At 39.0% G+C, this 19312-nt stretch overlaps 1 protein-coding gene across 1 annotated transcript; it reads right to left on the bottom strand.

Annotated features, from left to right (window-relative positions):
• Window positions 1-8788: 8788 nt before the first annotated feature.
• LOC137284291 (target of rapamycin complex subunit lst8-like) lies at window positions 8789-19147 on the bottom strand. Its single transcript, XM_067816047.1, has 9 exons — window positions 18867-19147; window positions 15769-15820; window positions 14656-14818; window positions 14291-14366; window positions 13995-14069; window positions 13757-13834; window positions 13128-13252; window positions 11954-12096; window positions 8789-11305 (listed from the first exon to the last, which is right to left on the bottom strand). The coding sequence occupies exons 1-9, from the start codon at window positions 18987-18989 to the stop codon at window positions 11187-11189; spliced, it is 954 nt and encodes a 317-aa protein (XP_067672148.1). The 5' UTR covers window positions 18990-19147; the 3' UTR covers window positions 8789-11186.
• Between the last annotated feature and the right edge of the window lie 165 nt (window positions 19148-19312).

The following is a 19312-nucleotide window of genomic DNA, read 5'->3' as shown; positions in this document are numbered from 1 at the left end:
TGTCTGGTCCTCACGTGTCAACACAAAGGGACACAAGTGATACACCATGGGTCTACAGATTCATAAATATTTAATGCAGCATAAGGTATGACTTGACAAAGCCGATCTGTCACATGGGAGCGCACAGTTCAACCATGAAACCCGTTCTGCAAGACTGTGCGACACAAACGCCCGACCAGTAGTGGGTGCCTACTGGGTAGTGCTTGCTTCACTGTGTAACATTGGCTGGGCTTCAAATATACAAACCTCCTCCGGTGGCTTTAAAAAGCAATAATTTAGAGTGGTCCATACATGTTCTCACAATACACTATCTGTGCTGAGCGCTGCATGCTGTGTGCTGTGTGTTAAAGGCTTGATAAGTTTTTGGAGCATGTAATTTTCAAACATAATCCTTTTCATGACGGCAGGATATCTCTTCTCCTCTTGCAATAAATGTATTCATCTCGCCTCACTTGCTGAACACTAGCTGAGAAATATAACTGTGCTTCAAATAAAGTGGTGTAAATGTTCTTATCAAACACAACACCATTAAATTAATCATTGGTCTGGTCAATTTCGTCTGTGGTATTTAGAAGCTAGTATATTGAGGAAGAACACATTTATTCAAAGACTTCTTTATTGCAGTGAACGACGACGTTTTGGTGTTGATCCTAACACCGTTATCAAGCAAATGTTACACAACATATGTACAAGGAAACATATATACATCAAGGGTATTTGAGTTGATGCAGCTGAAGAGGTTGATGTACAGCGTGTTGGCATAATGATGTTCGTTGTGATACAGCAATGACTGAAGCCAGACAGACAAAGGGTGGGTTATTCTTGATAAGGATTCCTCGTCCTCTTTGCCTGGTCAGCGTTTTATCTTCATCGTTGTTTAACAAAACCCCTGGTAACAGGAAACAGAGGTCCCAAACGAGGTGATAAAATAAAGTCCATATCGGTTGATACCACCATTTGTGGTCAGAAGGGCATGGCACCGGCAGAGGCTAGGCGATGGTTATCTCCCGAAAATTCTACATGTCAAAACTTCTACAAAAAGTCAAGGCAGAATTATGCATTTGCCTATAGGAATAATAGAACAGCCCAGGGGTGGGATGATAGAGGGAGTAGTTGAGAGTAGAGGAATACAGGCGGTAGAGGATAAAAACAGGCTCAGTAACTACTTATTACCTTCTAGGCAAGATGAAAGAGTATCATGTGTGTACAGTAACAACATGATCCGAGCTCACCAAATTAGTGGAGACATGCCACAGTTAAAATTTGTAATGCAATATAAATAAATCACCTGATAAATAGGTCTGTACAAATGAAGTTGATAATGCCCGTGAATTTCATGCTAACTGCATGTGTATTTAGATATAACTGGTTGACAATTATTTTTGGTAGTTACACACGATCATTAATCATAGATGTCAACCAGTTATACACAAGCAGTTAACATGAAATTCACATACTGACATGCATGCTTTTCATGCTAAAGTTCTGTCATGGTACAAGCGACTGAGGGGTATAAAAAGGTGGAATGAAGTATTCTCATTGCTTTCTCTCTCATTGCACGTATTGATGCATCAATAAGTGAACTGTGCTGAAATTGACCTTTTTTGGACATGCCGATATGCCCAGGCGTTCTGAAAATACGAGATGGCATATTATTGGTATACATGAAGCTGGTTTGTCCTGTCACAGCATTGGGTCCAGATTGAATATCAATCAAACTTTCATTAATCGCCCTGTGAGGAAATATGCGACCACTGGTTACGTCAAGGATCGTCCACGATCAGAAAGGCGAGGGCCGAGACAGACCCCCATGATGACCGTGCCATGATGCGTCGCCGACTGAGACGCAAACCCATGACCAATGCCAAAGATCTCAGAGAACAATGGAGAGTGGGTGCTCGTCTCTCAAACAGCACCATCAGATGGAGGCTCAGGTTCGCTGGTCCCTTAGTCACTGATAGACACAAGGTTCAACGTTTGGCGTGATGTAATCAACAGCAAAACCACAACCTGAGGGCCGTTGGCGATTTTGGAGAAGGAGTAATGAGGCTTATCATTAGCGGATGATCCATGCAGCAGTGACTCTGTAATTGTGTGGTGGTGTATCTCCTATAACTGTAAACTGTATCTTATCACCATTCAAGGGACACTCAATGGTCAGAGATACCAACAGGAAGTACTGGAACCTGCTGTTATCCCGCATTTTGATCACCACCCCTCGCCAGTCGGCCAGTATTTATGGACGATAATGCTAGGCCCCATCGTTCCAGAGCTGTTATCGCACACTTGCTGAACAATGCAGTTGACAGATTACTTTGGCCTGCGAGAAGCCCTGATCTCAACCCAATTGAGCATTTATGGGACCATCTGGGGCGTCAAGTTCAAGTAATTGATCCACCTGTTCAAAATCTACAGGAATTAGCCCAGGCTCTCCATAACGAATAGCAGAGGATTCCAATGATATGCATTCGGCGTTTGATTTCCAGCATGAGGAGGAGGGCTGCAGCAGTTATCCGTGCGAGGGGAAGATACACCAAATACTGATGTCACCATTACTGTCGGCTTGGGATCTAACAGTGAACGTTTTTTGCGAACTTTGTGTACGTTGGACCACAGACATTGCCTGTGTGACCATAGTTTTGGACATGATTATTGATAACGTTTTTAGTGCCCCCATATGACCGTCAATAAATTACAGCCGAACGTAGCAGCAGTGTTGGTAGTTGATGGATTGACACTTTAGATGGTTCAGTTAACGAAAGTATAACCATGTGTTTGGTTTCCATATCATGAATGACCAGTGTGTTGTGTTAAACACAATCTTATAGCATGAACATGGGTGGAGCTTAATTAATGCTCATGTGTATGTAAATGTCAATAAACAATTAATTATACACCTATAACCTCCCTAATCAAGCCTAAGTAGTCGGACTACGTCGGTGCATCCTATTCATTTCAAAAGGGTCTGAAAAAGTGAGTGAGTTTAGCTTTAAGCCGCATTTAGCAACATTCAGATTGTTTACATGTGGGGAAATTATGCCAGGACTAAATCACAAGGCTGTCCTAATTTCCCTTTTGGGAACGAATATATCTCATGTAAATCTATCGAAATGTGTGAGCACATGTATATCATATGGATATAAGGATACACAAAGTCATGTAAGTGAAGTGTCAACAAAACGCAAGCCATATCGCTGTGACATGATGGTTTATCCACTTGTCTATCTCATCTCCACACGTCTGCAGAAACAACCGGCAGTTTTGCAAGGTTTATGCTCCCTCAAATGGTCTGTAAAAAGTCATGATGGCTGGCATTTTCCTGTGGCAACGTAAGAATAAGTCCCTGCAGAGATATCATGCCATTGTTGTAAAAGTGTTTTCCTGGTTGTGAAGTGTCCTGAGACATTCGACCTCAAACTGACGACTTTGACTAACGCAGGCGTTGCTTATACGTTATCCCGATGATTTAGCACCATTGCAAGACCTTGTCAGCTGAAACCTTGACTCGGCTCTGAACTGTGCCAGTCCTGCCTCCTGGACAACACAACAAAGGGTTGTCATGATGCCTGACAGTGATATGGCAGCACATTTGGCTATAGCTGGATTTTATGCTCCCTTGATCGGATGCGTAGGAATCATGCTGACTGACTGGTTCTTGATTTGTTTCGATTCGGTATGTGGACGATCCGAATGTGGTTGTCTTGTTGAAATCTTGCAGAGTGACGTCACAGGTGGATCATCGGCTCATGAGATGTTATAATGACGTCACCAAAGAAATGATGGTTGGTTTGATGAGCATTAAAAATGTTTCTCGTTTTACATACATAGGACGTTGAGTTTCAGCGAGATTGTGTAAGTCTTATTTACGGTTTAATGAACTGTTTTTATCAGCAATCAATATGCTGTGTTAACATAAAACACAAGTGCATTAGCATCATGTTCCCAACACCCATGTCAACATCCACATTTTATTGTGTGCCGTTCAAGTGAATCACGATCTGAAAGTGTTCATTATACTATATGTATGCATGCGTGTGTGCGCCACGTTGTGTTAGTTAGTTTGCTATTGAAATATCTGATACCTATATTATGTTTAATGGAAAAAACACCATCCACTGACTCGATGTACCGTTTAGAACAAGGTACAACATGATAGCAAATGCTGAAGCAATGAGAAAATAAATGCTGAAGCAATGAGAAAATAAAAGGTATTGTTATTGACACTAATGAGTATCCAACTATTCCGGGATGGGAATGAATAAAGCTTAAAGGTTGCTATTGATGAATTTAATACTTTTATAAAATGTCAGGTATTTAAAAAACATTGAAAAGAGAAAAGCAATTTGAATTGGCGCAAAGAGAAGTAGTACGGATATACTATGTAAAGACATTAAGTTAGAATGGCTTAAAGCCTTGGAATTAAATTCCATACAGATTCCAAACAGCTTGTGGGTTATCAATACTACAAAAACTAGATGAGATAAACAAAAAGACACTTGACACTGATTGGTTCATATATTCAATACTCTGTCTAATCCTCCGAAAGACTTCATTACTTCATTAGATTTTTTTTCAAATTCATATGGAATGATAAACCTGATAACAACAAAAGGAACAATTTGAAAAGAGCATACAAAAATGGTGGTTTAAGAGTAATCGATACGGTAACATTTTGTGAAGCTATGAAACTAGCTAAACTGAGATCATGCTGTAGGAAAACAGCAACTGAAAATCCATGTAATGTTCCTTTCGATGCCATTTTAAAATCTGGTGCAAACGTCGACCAAGTAACTCACATTGATAACCCTTGCTGGAAGGATGTTTTGAAAGCGTGGAACAAACATTGTAAAAAATGTCATGTGAGCTCTGACAATACTTATGAAATCCTAGCCCAACCACTATGGTCTAACCAGAATTACAAAAACCCAACACATTACAATAAAAACTGGGCAAGTAAAGGCATTCTTAGAATTAAGGACCTGTGTGGCAAAACTGATTTCCTATCCTTTGAAAAGGTGAAGGAAATGTATGGTATCATGAAAGGACTATCTGCACGTTTTGAATATACTACCTGATCGTTGGAAATATACTATTATACACTAGAAATATCCCAGTTTTTTATTTACTCATAACTGACTGACATTTGACTTTATTGAAATCATGTACAGGCTCTAGAATTTTATGACGCCTTGATTTACGACGAAGATTTATCTAAAATGTGCCTTATATGGCAAGAATCTTTCGCTAATGCCACTTTCGATTGGAATAAGATTTTGTACGACCGATATAAATGGTTTGAAAGATGACAAACTACTTGATTTCCAATACAGGTTTTTACATGGTATTTTCTATGCTAAAAATGAACTATTTACAATGAAATGTGTTGACCATTCTGTCTGCTGTTTTTGTAATGAGTTAAACGATGTTTATTGGGATTGTAGAGAAACGCAAACATACTGGAATGAACTTCATAAACCGAAGAGTACAAGAATATATTAGCTTTGAAATATGAAATAGATACAGAGAGCATTCGTTTTGGAAATAATATGTTGGGAATGCATCAAACTGAATCTTAATGTAAATCCCTCATCTGTTCTGGGGTTATAGTGAAGTGACGGAAATATCTTTGCTAAAGTAATCACAGGGAGAGCAGGTATTTCAATTTTCACTGTTAACGTGTAGTCGCTAGAGAATAGACAACAGCGGCTAGCTTACAAAAGTGGTGCTTTTGACAAAGGAGGTACTGAAGTTGCTGTATAATAGCTAAACAAATCATCTAACACACAAAGGAAGCAGACAGACCTGGATGAAAACATAGTCATTCCACTGTGACAAACTCCTCTCCTATGAAAACCGAACTGGGTTGGATAGTGCAATATGACCTGAAAAGAGACGAAGGGTCATGTGATTTAAAGTCGAGGTCAAGGTTGTTGCATGCATTATGTCGACGTAGGTGTCTGTCAGCTTGTACCAGTCTGGATTAAAGACAATCTTCTAGTGACAGCCTTGCTGTCTTGCTGTTTAACGCCACACAATATTCCAGGTAGGTGGTGGCTGTCAGTGAATAGTCTAGACCAGACAATACAGAGATCAACATCACGAGCACTGATCTCTGCGATTAGGATATGTTGACATAAGTCTGATTCCCTGATGCAGTTAGTCACCTCTTCCGACAAGCGTCTGCAGTAGACCAATACCTACGGGTAGCCCACCGAGGTAGCATGTCCTGTGTTGAATCTCATCAAACCGAGGTACTATGTCCCATGTTAGAGCAAATGTTAGTCACGTAGACTTTCATGTATCACCTGGGCCCAAACAAACCAGGCCCAATGGTACAGTCAAGTAGACCTTAATTGTAGCACCTGGGCCCAAACAAGTCAATGGTACAGTCAAGTAGACCTTAATTATAGCTCCTGGGCCCGAACAAGCAAACGGTACAGTCAAGTAGACCTTGATTGTAGCTCCTGGGCCCGAACAAACCAATGGTACAGTCAAGTAGACCTTAATTATAGCTCCTGGGCCCATACAAGCCAACGGTACAGTCAAGTAGACCTTAATTATAGCACCTGGGCCCAAACAAGCCCAACAAATGTAATAGAATGTAACAGAATATAAAGTGTAATCCCAAACATAACATGTTACTTTCTCTTAGCACAGCTACACACTTTCACGACAAGTTATGTCTTCTCTGTCTTACGTAGTTCATCCTGAACCTTCCTTGTAGCAGAGTGCGTGAGTGAGTTAATATTGCCACAATGGCAATATTTCAGCCATATCGTTGGGAGAGTTAAAACTGGTAGCACTACGTGTATTTGGCCAAAACAATATCAGATACGGGCTATACATCACCAACAACTGAAGATAGACACACCATACTAGAGACCATGGGGACTTGCAATGCCTCTGTAGCAGCATGACCTGAACAGTTCAGTTTTAGAATCGTTCAGACCTCCCTCTGAACATCTAGCTTCTTCGCGCATAGCAGATTAGTCTGCTCGGGTAGAAAAATCAAAACAAAGGAATTTGGCAAAGAAATTGCATTTACCCTTCAGGTATGAAGAACAGCTGAAAGGTTCTTAGGCTAACAAGGACAGCTTTGGAGTTTGTCATATTTTTCAAAGCATACTCTTCCACAATCTCCTTTCGACCAACGATGATGCATTGCCTAATATCCACAGTAAACATGTCACGTTCGTCGCACAGTTTTTTTTGTCAAATTTGAAAAGATTTGAAATATAGCGGTGCCAAGTCTGAACATGTATCATAACCTGAGTTCAAGCCACAGCCTTCAGTTAGAGTCACCATAGCAACAGACTCCACCAGAAATGCAAGCCTGCTAGAACAACATAATATTATTGCGTTTCTCACCATGTTTAACCTTGATATTCTAAATGCGAAAGAGCATAAACAGATAAGCATAGCATTGACCATAAACGGACATACTAATCACCTTGAAACAAAGACATGTTTCCACTTCTTTCACTGTTATTACGTTGACAGCTGATAGCTGTGAACTCAAGACTCATCTCTACTTACAAATAGCCTAACATGATTCGGGATATTCTCGACGTCAGAAGCCTTGGAACCCCATCGTTCTGAAACCACTGACTTTGCAACACTATCATAAAAGATGCTGACAGCGGCACTAGCCATGCTAGGTGAGCCGTCCACCATAATCATACGGTGCATGCATTTCAACAATGGTTGGTTGAAGGCCTCCCTGATGTGGGAAGCCCTCGAAGCCCTCACTACCTCTTGACATTGGCAAAGGAAGCTAAAGCATAATTTAAGTTGACGCCTTGTCTGCATTGATGGCTAAAGTTACTTGATGGCATTTGCCATAAAAGGCGACTCTGCTTGTCGTAAGAGACGACTAACGGGATCGGGTGGTCAGGCTCGCTGACTTGGTTGACGCATGTCATCGGTTCCCAGTTGCGCAGATCGATGCTCATGTTGTTGATCACTGGATTGTCTGGTCCAGACTCGATTATTTACAGACCGCCGCCATATAGCTGGAATATTGCTGAATGTTGGGTAAAACTAAACTCACTCACTCACTCACTTGATGGCTTTTAATAATGTTGGTGATATTTCATCAGTACCTCATCATTTTGTCTGCTGAAATGCGTTGTTTTAAGTTCAAATGGAGTGAGTGAGTTTAGTTTTACGCACTTTTAGCAATGTTTCAGCAATATCATGGTTTGGAACACAAGAAATGGGCTTCATGCATTGCACCAACGTGGAGAATAGACCCTGGGTCCTCAGGTGATGAGCAAATGCTTCAACCACTAGGCTTCCACAACGCCTAGTTTAAGTTCATGGAGCAAACATTTCTATTAATTCATGCAAACAGTCAAGGGTGTATTGTGCATCCTTCAAAGTAAGTTTCAGAACTTTTATGGCAACCCTCAACTATCAATTCCCAGATATCATACAAGTAGAGTAAATACCCTTCGAGTGATATATTTAAAATGGAACAGATCAGCAAAACCTCCTGGTCTGTTTCATATTTAGATCTATGCCTTGAGATTTCCCCAAAAGTATCAGCAAGAATGTATGATAAGAGTAAGGATATTAACTTAATCCATATGCACATTATCTTTATCTGATGTGGAGTGACTGAGTGAATTTAGTTTTATGCCACACTCAGCAATATTCCAGTTATGTGGCAGCTGGATTTAATAATCAAGTCTGGACCAAACAATCCAGTGATCAACAGCATGGGCATTGATTGACTGACTGACTTACAAATTACACACAACAAAGTCAAGACAGTAACAAGAAATACTAATATTTGAACTGATTTATTTCAAACTTGGCACCATTTATCAACAGGGGTAGCAGTCACATAAACAGAACACATGAGCAACAAGTGTCAACATTAACAATGAGAGACCCAACAAAGTGCAGCCCCACACACTTGGTCTCAGGTCTCATTACATATCGTGAGGATACATGCAAGGCAGCCAGTGGACCACAACATGAAACAGATACATATCTTCTGCAAATACCCAGCCCACAGTCTACAATGATTGTCAGCAAAACTACTCAAATTGCTATCAAAAGTTCTCAGTTTGTGTTCATATATCTATTGTTAAGACTTGACAGGAGAGACCAACATTTCACTGATAACACCAGGTGAACCTTCTCAATGTTTTGTTCATATATTGAATTAGTATTGAACAAATACCAAAAAGATGCAGTTTTGATTTAAATTATATTTTTCCGCAAGTTGCCTGGGTAATCGGATATTCTTGAGAAATCACTGTCCAAGCTACGAGGAACCACCAAATATTTTCAGAGAATGAATGCATTCTTAAAAGGACATCTATTCTGACATAAGACTATTGCTCATGTTTTGTTTTACCTACAAATAGCAATAGTGAATCTAGTCTGTGCTAAAAGCATTTACTTGTGACTGATATCTGCTGCTGTCAACACATTACAGAAGATAAACATTACATGTAACATAATGCTGTGCAGAGTTACATCCCCCACTGTGTCAGAATAGGATATATTTGTTTTACTGTTAAATGCTTGTGAGCTTTACAAAGAGACAGTCATGAGAAATTGCTGTGACATGCATGACTGGGAGGACTTAAAAACAGTTTGTCCTATGTAAAACTGGTATCACATAAACACAAGATGGTCGATGAACATACCTGATGATACCTGATTTGGTGGATAAATGTGTTGAGGAAAACTTATCCTTTCACAGAAAATGACGAAACAAAATCCATCCCAGCCATGTCCATAACAATAAACATATTGCTACAATTAGTTGCTGAGCAACTTTCTGGGGCATTTTTCTGTCAAGCCACATGTGTAACATCCATTCCCCTGCATCTCTGTAGCAACCAGTGCCAATGATTCAGAATCAACCAAACACAGTTGAGTAGCTGCTGTTGCTGCTGCGTGACCCCCTAAAACATCCACATGGAATGATTCACACAAGACTCCAAACAGTCAGTCATGCCCATGAGATATGAGGACCATTTATGCATAGTTCTAGTACTACCACAGTGAGTTGGTTGGACAATTTAACATAAAGCTCACATTGTGGTATAATAACACAACAAGCTTCCAAAATCTCAACAATAGAATGATAAAAGAGTATTCAATTCATTCATCAGCATTGTCAAACATTCTGATTTTCAAATCAAAAGGTAATTTCTTATTAAAAACATTTAAGGTTATATAAATATCCTATAATAATTATATACTGAGGGAAAAAATATAGGATCACATGAAAACACACCTTCTTTGTTCCAGGTTTCTTCACAAGCCACCAAGCTTATGATGAAACCGTGGAAAAATATACACAAACGTGTGTTTTCATGTGATCCCTTACTTCCTTCCCTCAGTAATAATAATAAGTCTGTCTTCTATAGTGCACAGTCTTTAAACAAGTGATTGCTCGTGGTGGTTTGTCAGAATCTGATAATTATTACCCCAGATAACCCAAGCTGCCTGTTAGGCACCAGAGGGTTATAGATGTGGGACTTGTTCAGTCACCAGCATGAGTGAGTGAGTTTAGTTATACACCACTTTTAGCAATACTCCAGCAATGTCATGACGGACAACAACAGAAATGGGCTTCAGACATTATATTTATGTGGGGAGTAAAACCCAGGTCTTCGCTGTGTGACAAGCGAACACTTTAACCACTAGGCTATCCCATTCTAGCAGAAAACAGAACGTGCCTTGTTTATCAATGCAACCAGTGGCTTTCAGCTGATTAAAGGAGTAAAAATATTAAAAACTGTCACATCATCTTATGTTAAGAGCAGTAAACATGCTAACCTTTTCTGTTTTCAGTAATGCCAACAGGTTTACACTTTTTTCAATTTATTTTACACCATTTACTTAAATACTGATTTTCTTTTTAAGAAAGGATACTCCTAAATGATTAACCTACAGAGTAAGTAAACAGAAGGCTTCCTGAGTCATTGTATAAATTGTCGATGATCACAACACACAGTTCATTAAGGGAGGCAGTATCTGCTCCCTGCTTCTAATAGTCATCAACTAAAGTCTCTTCAACAACAGTATTCATTCTCTCTCCATGATTGCTATGCTTGTCTCAATAAATGTGACATCTCTTTGCACCAACTGCCATCACACATACAATATTTCACACAGTCCTTTCACACTGGTATCACAGTTCTGTAACATCTGTGAGGTGGTCATGTGACCACCTCATCCCGGAATGCTAGACATACAACACTCTTCTGATGTCCGCTGTATTCTCTCTTCACCTCCCCTGAATCAACACTCCATAGACGGGCCATCTGGTCAGAAGATGCTGAAGCACAATGTTTAACAATTTAAAACATCAATTTTAAAAAAAAATAAATAAGTGTGTAGGCACATATCTTACGATTTATGTGAATGTGTCTTCAACCTCACTTTCAGCTGTGTTCTCATGGTGCAACTAGTTGTGACAATGTGTAGCATGCAACACAGTTGCAACGTGAAAACACCCAAATTGCAAAATTTTGAAGTCGCATCTGAGTTGTAGGGTCCTATTGTCTATTGTCTATTCCAACAATATCACAATGTGGGACTCAAGAAATGGGTTTCCCACATTGTTCTCGTGTGGGGAATTGAACCTGGACCTAAGCCACTGGATTACTACATCGCCCATATTGAAAATGAATATATACCACACAGAATTTATTTAAATGTCTGGGCATTTATATATGGGTAGATAAAGTCATATAAATGAAAAATCAATTTTGGAGAAGGAATGGGACTGGGAGGTGCATATAAGTCATGAAGTCCAAGGATTAGGAGGAAATGCTCCTCAGGGAAATCTTTTTCAGGGGCAATGGAACAATGGAATACAAAATCTGCAATGGAACAATGACATACAGTCAAACTCCTCTGCCTTGTATCAACAAAGATACAATGTCCCAGAATCCCCACAGGACTAACAGAAAGTCCCTGGTACCTGTGATAATGTACTGAGAGTCTCCACTGAAGGCACAGTCCCACACCCATCTCTGCTGGCTGTCCTTCAACTCCGTCAGCTGGGTCAGGTCTGCTGTTCGCCATATCCTGCACTTTTGATCTGCTGAAGTTGTAGCCAACAATCTGTGACCAGAAACATTCAGGTCATTTACATCACAACCACACATCAGGACACAGCTTGTCTTACCTTAAAATTTGGTCAGATGACCTGTTATATTTATTATGTTTATTACAGCTGCACATGATCTGCTACAGACATATATACTGTCTGAATTTAGTCAGGTTGACCCACACCACTCTGTGTCAGACAGCTCCTCTTTGTTTCGGTGGGGTGAGGTGAAACAGCTTTCAATGTTGCACTTGAGAATATTTCACTCATATGACAATGTACATGCATGTATGTGTGGTTGCTTGAACTAGCCCAGAATTAAGCTGATATTATAGTGCTAGCTCAGTGAGATACCAAACTGCAGTTAAGGATGAATGCCCTACTCAGACACACTATACTGACTCTGAGCTCACCGGTCCTTCTTAAACCCAATAATGCTGGGCAGCAGGCATCGACCAACAAGTACCATATTTGTTCTAATCTCTGTATTCATTATCATCCTGGAATTGGTTATTTTAGTCTGAAAGGTGCCATGGTAATACTGGCTAATTATCATCTGTTATATGCATGTACTTCTGAGAGTTTCTATTTCTACAAGCACAAGGACACTCTCCCTCCTTACTTTCCCCACCCCAGCCTTCCTCACCATAAAAGACAAATTCCACCCTTGTAATGGACACATACACACATAGGTAGTTGACTGCATTGACCTCTAAATATACACATGGTTATTTCTGCAACACTTCCAGTCAGGTGATATATGTCAACACTACAGAACAGTAGTCCGAGAAATCCCCAACATCCTGTCAATTCGACTAATGTTAAAATTTTCTGAATGTATTTACAACAGTTAATTTACACGTAACAGTCACATGCCCAAACTACAGATCCAATATTGCTGATGTTTATGTGGTGTGGAATATAATGTGTGATGACTATGCTAAACCAAAACTGTACAGATGTCTTTGGCTAAGGAGACATTATTTACAAAGACCATGACGAACACTGCACATTCTGTAAGCATGATGAAGAGGCTGGTACTTACGTTGAATCAGGACTAAACAGACACTTGAGAACATATCTGTTGTGAGCCAGGAACTTTGTTTTGGGGTGAAGTTGTGTTGGCTCCTCCCTCTTTCCTCCAGTTAGTGTCCAGATGTAACAATTTCCCTGAGCAGGAAGCAGGAAAATGTACAGTGCAAGAGCAGGGAGTAGCAACTATTCACATTGTTTGGAGCAAAATCAGAATTGATGCAAATATTGACTTATGTGTAATTTATATATTTCTAAATTTCAAATGCCAGAGATATTCACATTTTGTTTAGTGAGGAAAATCTCATGTTGTGAACTCAAAATGTGTAAAATTGCCTAAATCTCTAAAATAAAAATCTGAACCTGACAATCCAGCGACAGACATCATAAAGCATTGATCTTTGCAACTGGTTTAAGATGACTCATATCAATTAAGTCAGTGAGTCAGCCCACCTGAGTACATCACTGCCCATTACAACAAGTACAAACTGCTGAAGACCAGTTCTAACCCGATTCTTCATAAGGGTCAAATGAAATCAAAATTAGAGAGGGCAAATACAATGTTAATTCAAAGCATGATAAAATGTTGTGGACGAAAAAGGAAATGTGTTGAACTATTTTGAGTTCTAAGCATATTTTCACCTTGTTATTCACTGCTGCCATCATTGTTCCCATTGGGTCAATACTTATTGACTGAATGGCTGCATCTGGTTCGGGTATCTAAACAATACAACATTGATTAGAAAGGCATGATTCTCAATGGACAGAACACAAAAACAGATTTTCATCCATATCTCAAAAGACTTAAGGATGTGGTCAAAATACGCATTTTGCAATTCTCAATATTTTAAGTAAATTTCCAGCCTCACATATTACGCACAAAATGTTCATTATTGTCGGTCTTAAGGTCCCAGATGTGAATAGAGCCTGCTTGGTCGCCAACAAACAACTCGCCCTGAAACAAAAATTAGACAATGTTAGAGTCAAAACATGAAATCTCATAGTGAAACCTTTGAAATATGCTCAGAAACGTTAGCAAATAGTATGTTGTAGCAAGAAATCAACATGGTTACACAGACTTTTCTGAGCGGATTTTTATCTTTCTGTTAAACATAACTGAAACTTGTGAATGTTAAGTAGTATTGGTGTAAAGGGGAATGAAGTGACAGCACAAACCTGATTCGGATGGAGACAAACACAGTTCACTGGAGCATTTACTTGGAATATTCTCTGACACTGTAGATTCCTTGACCTGAGGAAACAGATTTCAACAAGATTTACCAAATAACTTTGTTCACCAATCATGACACTGCTACCATGGCCACAGTGCATGACTTTTTAGACATTATCATGATGTTTTGATCTTTTTCACTTTGAATAAATTGGGTGTAAAAAACAGTCTGATGATAAATTATATCAAGTTCCAGGTAAGGAAACTGCAAACACAACACTTTAGACTTCTTACACAGACAGTGCTCTATATTTATTCTGTATGTGTCGGATAACTCTGGACATGAACACTATCACTGTAAATCAGTCACCTAAGATCCCAAATTCTGGCAGTGCAGTCCTCGCCTCCTGTGTACATCCATTTCCCTTCTTCATGAAAACCAACTGCTGATACATTCTTGGATATTCCATCATAATTTATTACAGCACTGGGGTTTGTGGAGTTGAGGTCATACATCCGAATATGCTGGTACCCTATAAGAGACATACACACCAACAGTAGTACACTGTTTCCATACAAGGCACATGCACAAGAACATTTTCATGCTGTCTTGTCATATTTCATACACATATTCAAAATCAACATTCAAGTACTTATCAGTTAAATACACCTGACACAAAGTGATAGTTTTGAAACATGAATGAGTAGCTTAATGGTTTTGTACTCTGTCATCAACAACATAACAGCAATTGTGTATCATAGCTTGTAGAGTTGTGACGATTAATCGATACGCAAGTTATCGCGATTCAAGAGCTGCACGATACGATACATCGATACGATTGTTGTGTATCGATTCAACACGATACATACTTAGCAGTCTCCCCTTCTATTTAGATTTTCGTGGAAAATATTGCCATGGACATGCTCCGACTGAGACAATTTTCACAACTTTATTTTGTTATCTGTGCAAAAAAGCCTGTTGTGCCAATGTTGATCCCTGCTGTTCCATTTTTGGGGGAAAACACCACTTTACTGACACATGCTGAACATTTTTAATAAAATGTCTTTAATGATGACGTGTTTTATTTTTCTTGGGAGAAGAATACCTTCCCTGAAATGATAACATAACAGCACATTATTTCCAGTACCATTTTTTTTCTGTATACAAGGACAAAATATTGTGATATGTATCGTATCATAACGTGGGCATATCGTCACAACTCTAATAGCTTGCAACAATGGGAGCCGTTCAGTTTACACTCATCAGAGTGATATATAACGTATATGGTCTTGAATACCACTCGTCAGGTATCCATTGCTTATAGGTATACATAAGATAAATTAAACATATACAAAGGAAAATTGAAAAAGATCATGCTAATAAATGATCTGGAACATACACTTCTATTTCTGTCAAGTTCGTTATGTGTCATCATGTATCAGCAGGGTGATATACCAAACATTGGTGAAGGTGAAAACCTACCTGCAGCTGCAATCAGTTGCTTGTCTGGTGTAATTTCCAATGCATTTACTTGCTGATAATGATTTAAGGTAAAACACATACAATTCAACATAACTAACAGCAACACCATAAAAGGGAAACAAGAGACAGAGATACCTATCATGTAGTAAAGAATGTGAGACATACTAGAGCCTTTTAAATACTCTGAATTGTGGCTTGCAAGCTGCAGTCTTGCCTTAACCTGAAACTGAGACTAGTTCATGGAGTGAGTGAGTTTAGTTTTACGCCGCACTCAGCAATATTCCAGCCATATGGTGGCCGTCTGTAAATAATTGAGTCTGGACCAGATAATCCTGTGATCAACAGCATGAACACTGATCTGCGCAATTAGGAACCGATGACACGTGTCAACCAAGTCAGCGAGTCTGACCACCCGATCATGTTTGTCGCCTCTTACGACAAGCACCTTTTAAGGCAAGCATGGGTTGCTGAAGACCTATTCTACCCTGGGACCTTCACAGGTCACTAGTTCATGGTTCGGGAAAGGGCTTTTCTAAGTTGGATAACTTGTGCCCAATTCTTTTCTTAAAGGGGCACTGATGCGGAGCAATTTCCGTGGACTGGTGTAAACTTTTGTTATTGTTTTTCTCCCGTGAGTACCCAGATGATATCCCAGAATTCGTGACTGGTTTGTGACCTCTGCTGCGCAGTCCGTAAGCACAATTGATAGTTTAATTATAGACAGATCAGCTTAGGTGAAGTCATTTTTACTTCATTACAAATGTATTATGAAAACAAATGAAACATTTTGAAGGTTAATCATCTGTCAGTGGTTGAAATGGTAAAAAATTATTAGGACGGAAAAATAACGAAGCCAATGTACATCTCTATATTTTGTCTCATAACCCTAATTAGTTTATTGTCATATTTGTATGATTCTGAAAATTAATAAAAGACACACGATTTGCTTATACTCATAGTAAATTCCTAACATAACAGCAACATTTATACATTGTATAGATTGCCAATGTGGATCCTATTTCACACACATACGCGATCTAGTGTGTGTTTTCTGTCTGAATGCTACAACAAATAAATTAAAACAAAATGCAAATAATGAATGTAAAACAGACTAATTTTATAGCAACAATGTCAGGCTACTACCTTGTTCAGGAATGTATCCATCAATATCCACGTAAAAAAATCGTATTCCATTCATCTGCAGCTGGTAAATAATCCTACTCTGTGTCGCGTGTCGTACAACTGTCTCATTTGCGAAAAAGTAACACATCGTTTCACGTCTTTCACACTGGTGAAAAACTAGATAAACCTCTCATTGGTCTCCCAAGGTAGCACACCTGGCAACTAATTGTATGATGTCCACTATTCTAAGTAATTTAGTTAACCAATAATGAGCAATCAATCAATCAACGCAAGGGTGGTTAATTCTTTGAAGGGAGGATGTTGTTTTTGCACTACTTTACGACAGGGTGTAGTCATCTCCACACACTGCCTTTTGACAAATCCGCTAAAAGATAAAAGTAATTAATCGGTCAGTGTGTTATCGGTTAATCCTTTGATCGATGTTTGTTTTTGTAACTCAGCTGATAAAACCTCTTGCATCACTTACATGCACATATTACATAACATACAATACATTTGCCATCACAGACCTTAATTTATAATGTTGAGTATTTACTCCAGACAGGAGAAATGCCAAATGGGAACCTTTGTTGAGTAACCGAAGTGGTGTTACTACTAATTATACCTGTTATAAATTAATTAATTGACCATCCAGAGAATGATGACAAATAACACGTGTAGGTTTACACCATCAAATGCGAGTTACAGCAAGGAAGATGTAATCTCTGTGTCGCATGCAGCCTGAAAACACTTATGGCCCGAATATGTTTTGAGGATACCAGCGGAATTTCGTTACATAAGGAATACACACAGGCATTTGCTGTGTACTTGGGTAAATAGGTGAAATAAGGGGTTTTTTACGCAAGAAAATTTTCAGATTTCTCTACCAAAGGCAGTCATCGTTTTTTGTTTACGAATTCAAATAAATCAACTGTGTGTTTTTACTATCATAAATAATAAACCATTGTAGCTACCATAGCTACCAAAATTTACGTATGATATTTGCTATCACAGCTGAACCAACACTCAAAACTACCTAAATATAAAGCTTTGCAATCTTCCGTACTGAAACAAATGGCTTATGGCTTGCTACGTGCCTGTAGACATCATATTTTCATGTACCATGATTAAATATCGAGGTTAAAAACACAGAAATAGGACCAAATTGGATCAGTAACTATACCATCCAAGCATCCGAAAAGAACTACACTGCTGGGATATTTGGTTACGATCAGACAAGGAATACCATGGATATTTTTAAATAATGGCATATGATGGGCATCCGGCCTCCTGACTGTTTAGGTGAAGAAATTCTGCTAATACGGACAGGAGCCCAGTTCCTTTGTCCGTCACGGTCGAAGGAGCGGGCGCTGACCAATTTGCGGTTTGGTTTCGTAATTAGACTGTTGGCGAGAAACATTATTCGCTCCGCATCAGTGCCCCTTTAATGAATAAAATATGTTTAAATCAAAATAAAAAGATCATGGTGTAGTTATGGCTCATCTAAATCTGTATACATGATGCATAATGCTGTGCGTAGCATTATGAGCAATACATAACAGTATCGCACACACATTACTGAACAGGCTTTCTTGTAACACAGTACAAATACAACAGTATTATTGTTTTGATCTGAAATCAGAAAAAAAGCCTTTTATCCTTTTATGCCCATTCTGACAAAGAACAAAATGAGTGCACTTTGCAATGGATAACACACTTCTCTTTGGGTACCATTCTGTGTTTTGAATGTGGTAAAGGTACTTTTCTGTATAGAGAAACGAACCTGAGGTACTTTCTGGTATCCAATCCATACGATACTTTACAAATGTGTAAACATCACAGTTAGCATATTGAACACACTCAGAAATACATGACCAATGCTCTTTATATTTTGATATAAATAAATTATGCCCATTTTCCTGTTAACTTGATTCTAATCGTGGAGTTAAATTAAATTCTTATTTTTGACAGGATACTGAATCTGGGTGCTGTACAGTACGGTTACAAATGCCACTGTATGCCTGCCAGAATCGGATAGTATGGTCATAACCCGCCGTGGCTAGAATGACAGGGTCTCCTCCGGTGCTTGAAATACTCATGGTGCCAAGTCAATGGCCTAAAGAGTGCAAAACAGACAAATGTTAATGTCACCCTAACTGTCGAACTCGTTACCGGAAGTAATCACCGGAAACAGGTACCCGCATCCCCGCAGTAATTGATATGACACTCTTTCATTAGTTGAGCTGTTGTCGTATATTCACAAAGGTAGAACTAATTACATTCATGTACACAGTTTTAAGTTATTTTTATATTTAAAAAATATGTTTTCCTGTAGGTCCTATGTAATTTTATACATGATAACGGGATATATTATTAACATTATACCAGCATAATATTGTTGCTATATATTCAACAAAATGTA

This window comes from Haliotis asinina, chromosome 5 (assembly GCF_037392515.1).
Source record: "Haliotis asinina isolate JCU_RB_2024 chromosome 5, JCU_Hal_asi_v2, whole genome shotgun sequence".
NCBI lineage: Eukaryota > Metazoa > Mollusca > Gastropoda > Lepetellida > Haliotidae > Haliotis > Haliotis asinina.
This window is presented reverse-complemented; position numbering and strand designations above follow the sequence as displayed.